Source organism: Anabrus simplex, chromosome 2 (assembly GCF_040414725.1).
Source record: "Anabrus simplex isolate iqAnaSimp1 chromosome 2, ASM4041472v1, whole genome shotgun sequence".
NCBI classification, from domain to species: domain Eukaryota; kingdom Metazoa; phylum Arthropoda; class Insecta; order Orthoptera; family Tettigoniidae; genus Anabrus; species Anabrus simplex.
In genome coordinates, this window is record NC_090266.1 from 920452262 (window position 1) to 920467004 (window position 14743).

A 14743-nucleotide genomic window follows, 5' to 3' on the forward strand; every position below is an offset into this window, starting at 1 on the left:
ATATAATTTAACCCAATGTAATTAATTATATTTTTTTTCGTTTTTAGGTTGGTTGGGCGAAGATTGTTAATTTTCAGACTCCGTTATATAATATAATTCTTTCTTATTGTACTCTAAGCACACATTATACCTTGTTTTATATTAAATTAACATGAAATACATTTCCTTTTACCTTGTACAAGAAACTTATAAATAAATTTTACTTACTTTGAGATACTGTTTCCTGAGCACCTTATATATTGCAGCGCAAGTCTCAGGAATAATTACTCCCAAAGACTGGGCTGAAATTGCAGCGGAAAATTTCAGATCTTCGTTACTTCTTCCGGTTGCTAGGAAACGAAGTGTAACGTTGAGTCGTTCATGCGGTGTTATTGCCCGTCTCATTGCACTGTCACTCTTTCTGATATGGGGCGCTACCAAGTGAAGGTGTAAATACGTCTCACTGCCCATCCTCAAATAATTGTACCAGTCACCTGATTCAAGAGTTAAATCTTTCATTAGATTTATATGCAACAGTGTACCTCGTTTAAGTAACCAAGCTTTTGCCCATTTTGATCAAGCCCATTTCTTTTTAGCTTTTGATTTAGATTTTTATTTGATTTCAGAGCGGTGTAAATTATAAGTTCCTCTAACATGTTATCCGTGCACGACTAGCGAAAACTGATCGCAAGTCTGACAGCAAAACGAAGCGTCTGTGTTCCGTCTTACCTCTCATCTTAGAACTGCGCAGGCAAGACGGACAGTAAGAAAGTTGAAAGAATCTTGCAATTGTTCCCAGCTCTGAAATCCTACTTTCTTTCTCAGGGTAGGAAGTCAGTGCCTTCATCAATTAGAAACTTCCTTGAATATGACTTTTCAGAGCTCTATCTTTTGCTTCTTTCCTCAACCATGCACATTTTTCACTATAAAATTTTGTCAGTTGAGAAAGAACATCATTCAGTTGTAGAAGTGCTTGAACTATTAGAATCTGTCCAATTTTCATTGAAAGACAGACTTGAAGGTCAATTCATTCCCCTTAAAGTCAGACAGATGTTAAATACATTTTTAGAAGACTGTTTGGATAAAGAATGCAAAGTGTTTATGGAGAATGTATCTTGTTTCTATGAAACCTGCACTGAGTACTTGGATAAATGGAAGCATCCTATAGAGGAATTCAAGTGTTTCAAATGGTTGAAACTTCAAAACATAAAAGACCTCAGCTTTGACAATATTGTACCATGTATTCAGTACTTACAGTCAAAAGGTGTAGAAATAGATGATTCAAAATTATTCGACCAGTTCTGCAACGTAAGGGCTTATTCTAAAACTTCAACTTTGGATAAAGATACAAGACTGGACCAACAATGGTCTGTTTTTTTTAATAAGTGCCAGAACATTTAAGTATTTTCTGAACTTTTGAACATTTGCCAGTTTTTCTTTGCCATACCACGCAGCATGCCTCCACTGAACGTGTGTTTTCATTCATAAATGCTCAATGGACAAAGGAAAGGAACCGTTTGTTGGTAGAATCACTGAAAGGAATGTTACTTGTGAAGTTCAATTTCAAAGATGTGTCGTGTGAAGAATTTTATAAATATGTACTTCAAGAACATAACTCGCGTCTTCTTTCAAAAGTAGGTTCTGTTGAAAAATACAGCTTCAAGGAAATGAACTGCAGCAAGGACTGATCATTAAGTAAGGTATTTCCTTTTGTAAAAAGTTGTATGTAATATATGTATAATTTTGTTATCGATTGAAATTGTCAGGTATTTTTCTTAAATGCCCTGCTTTTTGCTAAGCAATGTCCTGCATTTGGAAATTTTCAGTTGGTAATCCTACTCTTAGCTCAAGGTTGAACTGTCCCCCGTAATCCTACCCTTACCTTTGTTGCATTAGCTTTCTCCTATTGTTTGGTGAAAGGCAGGTACGTAATTCTGGATCCTAGGCTAATCACTGAGAGGGAATATGACACTGCTGAGTGGGCTGCAATTTCAGCCTAACAGTATAAAATATGTGCAAGACGTTAGGTATAAGATGGAGTCCAACGAATAGCAATACCATAATTTGCTTTCCTGCATGACTTCACATAGAGATGAGTCATGGAGAAGTGTCCAAATTTTACGGCAAGTTTTAAAATATGAGTGATTCAATTTGTGGAAAAAAAAAGGCTGCAAGCCGAGAATTTAATGTGACAGAGTTTATTGGATACTAGTGGCAAAAACAGAAGGTTGCTCTTGAAACACCAACAAATCAAGAAAAGCATTCTGGGGCCCAAGAGTGGAATGTTTCCTGAGGTCAAAAACAAACTACTTCAGTACCTGAAATGTTTATGTGACAATGGATATGGTGTTTCACACAAAATCCCACAATTTACAGCACATGAAATAGTGACAAACAAGCTATTAGCCCTATGGAACTGAAGGTGAGCCGTGACTCTTCATGAAGAGAAAGGGATTCTTTTCTACGGTGAATGTCCCTGTGTCAGAGGATGCTGAATGATTATGAAGAAAAGTTGGTCTCTACAGTAGAGTAGTTCGGAACTTGACAGTAGTGATGATGAATACCAGTAGGCGAGTTGAAATTTATAGGTTTGTTTAAGAGAACAACGTGAATATTTAACACACAGTTTTAGGTATACCCATAAATTTAAAAAAGTTGCATATTACATGAGTGCTGGTAGAAGCCTAATATGTTTCTTTTTTTTTTCTGTGCAATGAAATGGAGGCTTTATTACATTTTTAAAGTACTTTAATTCTAATCAAGTTTTATTTACTTAACTTCCCGCGTATACCTTGCACTCCAATTTTTAAGCCCTCCATCCACTGAAGTACAAGTGCATGACTGGTAAGCTTCCCTGGAATTAGAGTAACGCTGTCACCTTCATCACTTTAATTTGTTTATTTACATTCTTACTGAGCCATAAATTTTATACCCCCCCCCCTCTTTAAAACTTGATATGTGTATTTTAATGGGCTTTCCAGCTCATCCTTATTTATAATTGGGTTATTTCGACCCCTTTGGTGTCATGCCTTCGGGCAATTCTTAATAAAGCAATTCCCATATCATGGCTCCAGGGTAAAAGAAACTGTTCCGCCCTGGGGCGCTTTGTCCCAAACTTGTCTTCCTCCTTGTTTCCCTCCCACTGCCCCGAGCGGATGCGCCGCACCTCTCTTGGCTAGCCTATGAGAGTCGCTGCGCATGACGTAGTTTTCTGGGTCATCGGCCCCCCTTGGCAAGGCCACATTGGCTTGCTTATGGTCGGGGCATTCTAGCTCTGTTACTTGAGCGCTACACTGCTCTTTCTTCAACCTAAGGACCGCAAGGGGTATGGGGGTTAAGGTCTAAGTATTTGATTAGACGTAGGGATGATGGGAGGAACCTGACTATTGCTCGTAAGCCACTTGACTGGCATTATATTCGATTAAGGGATTGTATGAGTCAAGCTGCCCGTAATCTAACATGTTAGAAACATGTTTCGTAAAGTTATGTATGAACCTTCTCAATCTAATTTGGTCTGTTTTCAGCAGCTTTTAACTGAAGTTCTTGGGAGTTTGTGCCCACAGTAAATGTTAAATAGTGCACTGACCTTGGCTAAAAAGCTTGGGCAGTTTGAGGCGTTCTTAAGGTTAATTAACGAAAGTTTGTAAGGTACCTGAAACTTTTAAGTGTATTGTATTTTTAGGGGGATTTTCTGCTCCCTGTCGAGTAAATCAATTGGGTGAATACTTACTGAGTTTTGAGTCTGGAATTGTCAATTGTGTTTTAGATTTCGCTGGTGTTAAATTATAAAACTGATTAGATAGCTGTCAAATATTAATCCCACGTGGGCTGGTTCCCTGTGAACTATTTTAGGGTATGTGTCAACGTAACCTTTAATGATGTCAATATTTAAACTGTTCTATATTGATGATGATGATGATGATGATGATGATGATGCTTGTTGTTTAAAGGAGGCCTAACATCTAAGGTCATTGGCCCCATATTCTATAGTTGTTAGTGTCTATTAATGTTGTTAAATAAACTCTTGTCAAGCGGATGTCCTATGGGTATCAAGTATCTTTACCCTCTGGGTGGTTTCCTAAATCTTTACGTAGCCCAGATCCTATCTGCCGCACTATTCTGCCATATTAGAAATTAGTTAGTATAGGTAGCTCAGAGTATGAATGTTCAGCAGGGGGATAGGATTGATATCATTCTAATAAACTTACCATGTTTATAGGAAATAATACAGTTCGATTTGAGATTATACTTTCTCAAATAATGAAAATAAGGAAGATAATTCCAATAAAGGAGATAGATCCCCTCCAAATTACGCTTCTTAATACCACTATTCTTCTCGCTTCGGGAGTAACTGTTACCTGAGAACATCATAGTTTAATAGAAGGAAACTATAGTCAAGCTACACAAAGATTATTTTTCACAATCTTATTAGGTATCTACTTTACTATTCTTCAAGCCTATGAATATATTGAAGCCCCTTTTACCATTAGCGACGCTGTATACGGATCAACCTTTTTTTGTACACTTATAATAAAAGTACTGTTACTCAGCATCTCATAATACTGTTTGACACTTAATACAAACTAAATAAGTAATGCAACTAAATAAGTAATAACTAAATAAGTGCACCATGGTTATGCTGCAAAATGAATAAAATCTGCCCACTGATAATAGTCTATAGTACTTGATAGAGTAGACATAATGATATACACTGACTGACAGTGACAATGCAACACCAAGGAGGAGTGGTTCGAAAGGGATGAAAGTTGGGGAAAAAACAGAGATGGCACGGATGAATAATTGATGTTTATTCAAACCGATATGCAGGTTACACAATGCGCACGGCATCGACTCAGTAGGATGTAGGACCACCGCGAGCGGCGATGCACGCAGAAACACGTCGAGGTACAGAGTCAATAAGAGTGCGGATGGTGTCCTGAGGGATGGTTCTCCATTCTCTGTCAACCATTTGCCACAGTTGGTCATCCGTACGAGGCTGGGGCAGAGTTTGCAAATGGCATCCAATGAGATCCCACACGTGTTCGATTGGTGAGAGATCCGGAGAGTACGCTGGCCACGGAAGCATCTGTACACCTCGTAGAGCCTGTTGGGAGATGCGAGCAGTGTGTGGGCGGGCATTATCCTGCTGAAACAGAGCATTGGGCAGCCCCCGAAGGTACGGGAGTGCCATCGGCCGCAGCACATGCTGCACGTAGCGGTGGGCATTTAACGTGCCTTGAATACGCACTAGAGGTGACATGGAATCATACGCAATAGCGCCCCAAACCATGATGCCGCGTTGTCTAGCGGTAGGGCGCTCCACAGTTACTGCCGGATTTGGCCTTTCTCCACGCCGACGCCACACTCGTCTGCGGTGACTATCACTGACAGAACAGAAGCGGGACTCATCAGAGAACACGACGTTCTGCCATTCCCTCATCCAAGTCGGTCTAGCCCGGCATCATGCCAGGCGTGCATGTCTATGCTGTGGAGTCAATGGTAGTCTTCTGAGCGGACGCCGGGAGTGCAGGCCTCCTTCAACCAATCGACGGGAAATTGTTCTGGTCGATATTGGAACAGCCAGGGTGTCTTGCACATGCTGAAGAATGGCAGTTGACGTGGCGTGCGGGGCTGCCACCGCTGGCGGCGGATGCGCCGATCGTCGCGTGCTGACGTCACTCGGGCTGCGCCTGGACTCCTCGCACGTGCCACATGTCCCTGCGCCAACCATCTTCGCCACAGGCGCTGCACCGTGGACACATCCCTATGGGTATCGGCTGCGATTTGACGAAGCGACCAACTTGCCCTTCTCAGCTCGATCACCATACCCCTCGTAAAGTCGTCTGTCTGCTGGAAATGCCTCCGTTGACGGCGGCCTGGCATTCTTAGCTATACACGTGTCCTGTGGCACACGACAACACGTTCTACAATGACTGTCGGCTGAGAAATCACGGTACGAAGTGGGCCATTCGCCAACGCCGTGTCCCATTTATCGTTCGCTACGTGCGCAGCACAGTGGCGCATTTCACATCATGAGCATACCTCAGTGACGTCAGTCTACCCTGCAATTGGCATAAAGTTCTGACCACTCCTTCTTGGCGTTGCATTTGCTCTGTCAGTCAGTGTATATAGAGGAATTAGACTACAGACAGATAATCTGACCCATTGATAACAGGAAGTATATTATACTCGACAGAGTAGACACAATGATAGTGAGAAACAGAGGAATCAGACTACAGAAATTCTACTTACATTTTTATTGTTAATTAAGCAGTACACCTTCTGCAGAGGACTAAGGTTATCACGCACATCATATCGTTGGCCTGATGCGGGATCCCACAACCAGAACCGATGACCATTATCCTGCTCTAGAACATATGCACTAGGACCATGTGGTATTCCAGCACCAAGCAATAACCACGCATGTCGTCCCTGATGTAGTAAGTAACAGCATAACAACACAGCATGGTCCTCTGAATCTCCTGATAAGAGATTTAGAACTTGCTGTGAAAAAAAAGATGTTAAAAGCAATTCAAAACCATCAAAAAATTATAATTTAAACTGCCAACTATAGACTGCAGAAACTTAATGATAATGTATGTCAGAATACACCTGAACTTCCATTCAGTCCCAAGAATTGTGTATATTACATATTTCTTGTTACTCTCTTTTAAATATAGCAATATTAAAGGACAAAATTTTCATTAAACTACTATGCAGGAAGAATTTTCAAGCACTCACATAATACAAAATGTCACATTTCTTTTTTAGGGTATGTGTCAACGTAACCTTTAATGATGTCAATATTTAAACTGTTCTATATTGATGATGATGATGATGATGATGCAACATGATGCCCCTTCAACAACTATCTTCCTTATGAGATACCAGTGTCAGAAGTATGCCCTAGCAAAGGGATTCTTACTGTGTTGGTAAATCTACTGACAAGGGTCTCTTGTTTAAGCACTCTTGAAAGCCAACCAACTGTCATAGTTTGTTATATCCCAACCCTGAATAAACAAGGCTAGCACCAAACCAACTATAATGCACAGCCTATCCTTGAGCAATTACAAGAATGAGGAATATTTTCTATATTTCAAAATCAAAATCTCTTTATTTGCAGATGAGGTGTCTACCTCGGTGGCAAATGGTACACTAAAATACATTATTGTCAAGCACTAAATATTAAATTAGCAAGAGAAGAAAATTTTCCTATAATACAATACAATTTACGCTAACAATTTTTTCTATTAACCCTCTTGGAGCCAAGAGCCGATCTAGTCGGCCGCTCCCCATCAGCTGGAAGAGGCCAGAGCTCCTACTCCACTCTACTACTGTAAAGTGCCAGGCCGTTTTCAGTGGAAATACATGTATTTTAAAATTCGCGTAAATCTACCGGTGTATAGCAAATACCGGCATGAAATTTTCTACATATCGACTACGCAGAATAAGAAACTGGTCTGGAGTGATATAAAGAGTCAAAAACGTTTTATTGTTGATTTATAGTTGTCGAAAACGTTTATTTTTAGGAAGAGAAAAATATTTTCGCACTTTCTCTCTCAATATCTACTTTGAAAAAATTATTTACGATACAAAAGAATATACGTAATTATGTATAATGTATTTCTAAATACAATTCTATAGAATAACTAATTTGAACGAGAAAAATAAAAACGTAAAAAATAAAAATTCAAACATATGTCACTAATAAAAACAAGACAATTTTACTCACCGATAAAATTCGCGTGTATGTATCGATGTTTGGCAAATACTGACAACGTGTGGACAACACAGTATGAAAATAATTCTGAATTATTAAATAAGTAAAAAATAGTAGTTGATATTATAGTATTTTGTTTTCAGAAACAGTAGTTTCTTGTTTTCTGTTGTAGTATATATTAGAAAAAATTTTTACAATACAACAGAATTTACGAAATTAAGAAATGTATGGCACTAAAGCCGTGATTTGCTTTGAACTACTAAGCGACCGCTGCTCAGTTCGGTACCTGCACTTTACGAGGTGAATCATGGTCAGTGAGACAGATCCTCTCAGTAATTATTCTTGGTTTTCCAGACCGGGGTCCCCTACCCTCAGATATCTCCTCAATTGCAATCACTTAGGGTCACTTAGATTGAGTGAACCTCGAACCAACCCTCAGGACCAGGCGAAAATTCTTGACCTGGGCGGGAATCGAACCCATGACCTCCGGGTGAGAGGCAGGCACGCTACACTTCGCCCGCGGAGTCCGGCATTTAGGTAATGATAGAGGACTATATGTGACTATAAGGTTTAGCAGAGAGTAAGTGAAAAGTAAATAGAAGTGTGATATGGGCGGAGAATCAGACGGTAGGTCCAAGAACTTTCTTGAAGGAGACAGGAGGTTGAGGAATGTTGTCGGGTTCATTGGGACAAATTTCCACAAAATGTTCTCCAGAGACATCATCATCATCATCATCATATTCGTTATCACTAGTTTCATCTACCACCATATTCAGAGCAGCTTTAGTGCTGTTAGACACAATTAAACGTCTCTCTTTTAGCTGCGGTGATTCCGCGGACGTGTCCGGTATAATTTCGTCGCTACTCTCTGAACTAAATTCCCTATCGCTATCCGATAAATCATCAGCGTTAAGTTCGCACTGTTCTAAATACTGCATTAATTTATTGTCATCAATACCTGCTGAAAAATTATCACGTGAATAACATGCCATTTTCCTGTCACAAAACCACTCACTGCAAGGAGCAAACTCTTACTGACCGGTTAGCGGTATTTGTAAACACAGGAAACGACTCTTGTGAAAGGTATAACACCCTCTTAGAACTGCCAAAGCAAGGCCAGGCACACAATGACGTGTAGCCCCTTTACTACAGGTTGTAACAAAAGTATGCACTTCACTATAGGTTGCCTCAAAATTACGTATATCACAGAATTTTAAGCCGGCCGATGTAATCGGCTCTGGCAACTTCCGACTGGATTGTTAACGGCCGACCAGATCGGCTCTGGCAATTTAAAGGGTGGATGCTCGCACTACCGCCTGGCACCAAGAGAGTTAAACACACAGCTCATCCTTAATAAATTTATATTGTTTACAAAATTCTACTTATAATATCTCCTGTACTACTTACAAAATACAGTTAACTGATATACAGTATGAGGAATTACTTCAAATGATACTATACAACTGGTATAAGATTAAACTTTACATTGCATTTATTTACTTTTATTTTTTAACCCATTCTGGAACCTAAGTAGCATAACGACCTGCTGCGTCTTAACCAGAGCCCCTTTTGCCACCAATTTTCAGAGTTCCTGAAGGGTCTTCACAGCTACCGTAGCGGTCCCAGGGCCCTCGAAGTCCCCACTGTACTTCACCCCTACAGGCAGTCCCCTACTTTGGCTGTCCAACTCCTTAGACCAGGGGATGGAATTAATTTAATCACACACTACCCCTGGTAAACTGTTCCACTCCTTCACACCCTTCCCAATGAATGAAAATTTACCCCAATCGCTTCAGATAAAATTCCTTCTAATTTTATATTTGTGGTCTGTCCTGCCGATATAATTATTTTCCAACTGAGGCCTCTCATGGATATCTCCCCATGCTTCTTCTCTTGTATAGGTTCTATATAATCCTATAAGTCTAGTTTTCTCCCTTCTCTTACTTAAAGTTTCCCACCCAAGTTCCTTTAACATTTCTGATACACTACTCTTTCTCCTGAAATCCCCTGTTACAAATCTTGCTGCTTTCCTCTGCACACTATCTATTTCTTTTATTAGGTATTCTTGGTGAGGATCCCAAACACTGTTTGCATATTCCAATAATGGACGAACCATACTTAAGTAACTTTTTCTTTTAATTCTTTATTGCATCCTTTAAGTAGCCTCATTATCACATGTAACAATCTGAATGCTTTACCAACAATGTCATCAACATGACCCTTCCAGTGCAAATTCTTTCAAATCTCACACCTAAGTATTTGCACTTGCCATCTTTTGGGATAACTACCTCATCCAAAGTATATTCAAATTCAGTTTTAGAGCTCCTGTTTGAAAAAGTTGTAACAGTTGATTTGCCTCCATTAACCTTCATGTTATTCTCTTCAACCCATTGTTGGATAATCTCAAGGTCCCTTTGTAATTCTGAACAATCCTCAATGTTATTTATTTCCCTATAAACAATTATGTCATCTGCATACAATCTTATTTTTGATGTTATATTGTTCCCTAAATCATTTGCGTATATTAAGAAAAGTAACGGACCGATTATACTACCCTGTGCAATTCCCTTCCAAACTTTCTCTTCCTGCGATACATTATTTCCTACTTTGACTTTCTGAACCCTTGAATTTAGAAATGCTTTTATCCAACGTGTAACCCTTACGTCCAATCCTATTCCCTCAATTTCTTTAACAATATTCCATGTTCCACTCTATCAAAGGCTTTGGAAAGATCTATGGCTATGCAATCTAACTGGCCTCCTGAATCCAATTGATCTGATATGTCCTGCTGAAATCCCACCAGTTGTGCCTCACAAGAAAATTTCTTTCTAAATCCGTACTGGCTCCTCATGAACCAATTTTTATCATCACATATCCCTCTGACCACACAACACCTCATAATCTGCAGACCTTCGGGTTGAGCTGCGGTCGCTTGGTAGACCAAGGCCCTTCAAGGGCAGTAGTGCCATGGGGTTTGATTTTTTATAACTTTTAATCTTATTAAACATAATTAGGAAAATACAAGAAACAAAATAGACAAAAAAATGAGTATGGAGTTATATAACTACAGTGTAATAGCAATAATAAAGATAAAAAACACAAAAAAATAAGAATAAAAACAAAACAAAACTGGCACCGTGGCATCATTCATTTAGCTAATTTTGTGTAATAAATTCCTTCATTTGGACACCAACACCCTGATAAAAACACCACCAGACAACATCAATCGCCCCCCACAATAAAGGAAGTCTACCAAGCACTTAATAAATTTTAAAACTACAAAACGCCAGGAGAAGATCAGACCTTTGCGGAAATCTGGAGATACACAGGAAGATCAGCAAAAGTTGCCCTCCATCAACAACTTGTCTCTATCTGGATTAAAGAAAAACTACCAGAACACTGGACAACAGCCCTCATTCACCCTCTGCACAAAGAAAGGAGACGAAACCGACCTTAATAACTACAGGGGAATCTCGCTCCTAGATATATATATATAAAATAACATGTCCTGACTGAGTGACTGATTCATCATCACCGAGCCAAAACTACTGGACATAAAAGAAATGAAATTTTGAGGATACATTTATACTGGGGTGTAGGTGCTCACTAAGGAAGGATTTTCGGGTATTCCATCGCTAAGGGGGTGAAAAGGGGCGTGACATTTTTAAATGAGGATATCTATATCTCAAAAACTTAAAAGTTTACAAACGTAAAGCTTGGTATTTGGAATCTCCTTTAAAAATAAAGAAACATGTGTTTTTTTGTTTTTGCAAAATCTCATTAACCCATTCGCATCTTATTTAAATACTGTAGCAGTTCACTGACAAAACACATTAAATCCCACACTACGGCAGTCGCGTGCACAGTATTATTTAAAAAATCATTCAAAACCAACCAGTCAAGATTCCTTTCTGAATTTGCATGCATAATAACGAAGAAATAAGCTTACCAATGCTTACCAATGTCTAGTTCCAGTCATTCAAGTTAGTCTGCACCGAGGTACGAACTCGTTTCGAAAGACTTGGCCCATCGTCGTCATTTATATCACTTTCTGTGCCATCAGCACTATTACACGCATCACTCGAACTCAAACTAAGACCTTCAGGGTCTATTTCTTTGTCACAAACATCACTGTATTCATAATCACTCTCTTAAACACTACCTATCAGCTTTCGTATTCCATCTTCATCAACACCAACACATCTGCTTGATGCCATGATTGCAACTGACATGAGCGAAATAATATGAACAAAGCTTCTTTTATCTCTTGTTCCAGAAGTGTGTGATAGCCTGGAGTGTGGGAAATAACCGAAGCAACATGTCCAAACTTCAGCTCAGAATGCATACAAGTGGCATCTGTGAGTTAGTAAATGAACTACATGCACTGATATATAGCAGTGCATCGCCGCGAGCTGAGCTTATCATTGGATTCATATACCACAAGTAACTTTTGCGAGCTAGGGTCGTCAAATGATGCGATTGGGTTAAGGGGGTGAAAAAAAGGGGAAAATTGGTTGAATATCTTTTATGACGATACTTATATCTAAAAAAACTGAAGATGTTACAGACATGAAAATTGGTATTTGGAATCTCCTTTAAAAATAAAGAAACATGTATTTTTTGTTTTTGAAGATACAGTGAATAGGGGATGAACAGGAGTGACAAATGAGGTGGAATGAAAATATATATATATATCTAGGCCTACAATATATCTCAGACACTTAACATGTTACAAACTTGAAAACTGGTACTTGGAATCTCCTGTAAAAGTAAAGAAACATAGATAATTTGTTTTCGAAAAATCCACATAAGGGAAACTGAAAAAGGGGCTGAATTTTCAAAATGGGCAAATCTACAGAACATCTCAAGAACTTAACATGTTACAGATGTGAAAATTGGTATTTTTAATCATTTAAAAATAAAGCAACATGTATTTTTTTGTTTTTGGAAGAAACTACATAAAGGGAGGAAGGGGGTAAAAAGGACTGAAAAGGGGTTGCATTTTTTATTAGGGTAGTGATATCTCAAAACTGAAGATGTTACAGACATAAAAATTGGTATTTGGAGTCTTCTTTAAAACTAAAGAAGTACGTATTTCTTCTTCTCGGAAAATCCACTTAAAGGGGGCGAAGGGATTGAAAAATGAGTTGAATTCTTTGTATGAGGATGCTTATATCTCAAGAACTAAAGATGTTGCAGAAGTGAAAATTGGTATTTGGGATCTCCTTTAAAAATAATAAACACGGATTCTTTTGATTTCGGAAAAATCCACTTAAGGGAGAAAAGAATTGAAAACTTAATTGAATTATTTGTATGAGGGTACTTATATCTAAAAAATTTAAAGGTATTATTGACGTTAAAACAGGTAAGTGGAACATCTTTAAAAAATAAGGAATCACGCATTTTCGGTGAAAATCAACTTGAGAGGGAGGGGGGGGGGGAGGAGGAGGTGGATTGCTTTCTTTGAGGATAAATATATCTCAAAGACTGAAGATGTTACAGTCGTGATAAATGGTACTTGGAAGATCCTTTATAAATAAAGAAACATGTATTTTTTGTTTTTGGAAAATTCACTTAAGTGGGAATATGAAAGGAAGTGGAAAAAGTATTCTTTTATGGAGAAACTTATATCTCAAAAGCTGAAGGTTACAGATGTGAAAACTGGTATTTGGAATCCCCTTTAAAAATAAAGAAACACGTATTGGTTTTTTTTTTGGGGGGGGGGGCTGGGGTGAAAAATTAATTGTATTCTTTTTATGAGGATATTATATCTCAAAAACCAAAGATATTTGGAAACTCCATTATAAATAAAGAAACATGTATTTCTTGTTTTCAGAAAATTCACTTAAGTGCAAGAGTGAAAGTACTGAATTAATTTTATGGAGAAACTTGTCTCATAAACTGAAGGTTACAGATGTGAAAAGTGGTATTTGGAATCTCCTTTAAAGATTAAAAAACACGCATTTTTGAGTGTGGGGGTGGGGAGTGGAGATCAAATTAACGGCGAGGGTGGGTGCATCTGAAAAAAGGAGTTGATTTTTTAAATACTTTTTTACATATTCCTATACATCGCATTGACTCAGACAGGTCTTATGGGGACAATGAATTATTTTTATGAGGATACCTACATCTTAAAAACTGAAAATGTTACAACCATGAAAATTTATATTTGAAATCTTCCTTCAAAGTAAAGAAATACCTATTCTTTTGTCTTCAGAAAATCCACTTACGGGGGCGGGGGGAGGGGGCGTGAATGAATGGAAAAATTAGTCGATTTCTTTGTATGAGGATACTTATATCTCAAAAACGAACTACGTTACAGAAGTGAAAATTGGTATTTGGGACCTCCTTTAAAAATAAAGGACACTTTTGGTTTTTTTGTGTTTTTGGAAAATTGATTTAAGGGGGTTTGAAAATAAGTAAAGGAGTTGATTTCCGTGCATGAGGATACTTATATCTTAAAAACTGAAGCTGTTACAGCCGTGATAGCTGGAATATTGAATTTCCTTTAAAAATAAAGAAACACGTACTATTTGTTTTTGGAAAGTTCACTTAAAGGGGTAGAGGGCTGGAAAGAAGTGAAGAAGAATTTGAATTTCTTTTAAACCCAGCTCGATAGTTGCAGTCGCTTAAGTGCGGCCAGTATCCAGTAATCAAGAGATAGTGGGTTCGAGCCCCACTGTCGGCAGCCCTGAAAAGATGGTTTTACGTGGTTTCCCATTTTCACACCAGGCAAATGCTGGGGCTGTATCTTAATTAAGGCCACTGCCACTTCCTTCCAATTCCTAGGTCTTTCCTATCCCATCGTCGCCGTAAGACATATCTGTGTCGGTGCGACGTAAAGCAAATAGCAAAAAGAAAAAAGAATTCTTTTTTTTTTTTTGCTAGGGGCTTTACGTCGCACCGACACAGATAGGTCTTATGGCGACGAAAAGAATTCTTTTAACGAGAATACTTATATCTCAAAAACTGAAGGTGTTACAGATGTACAGATGTGAAAACTGGTATTTGGAATCTCCTTTAAAAATAATGCAACACGTACCT

The 14743-nt window shown here is 38.6% G+C and overlaps 1 protein-coding gene across 1 annotated transcript in view; it reads right to left on the reverse strand.

Annotated features, from left to right (window-relative positions):
• LOC136863731 (coiled-coil and C2 domain-containing protein 2A) overlaps positions 1-14743 on the reverse strand; it is a 569644-nt gene that overhangs the window by 115698 nt on the left and 439203 nt on the right. The window contains exon 23 of the mRNA XM_067140086.2: positions 6232-6483. Coding sequence (XP_066996187.2) covers positions 6232-6483 — 252 coding nt within the window. The remainder of the gene's footprint in view (positions 1-6231; positions 6484-14743) is intronic.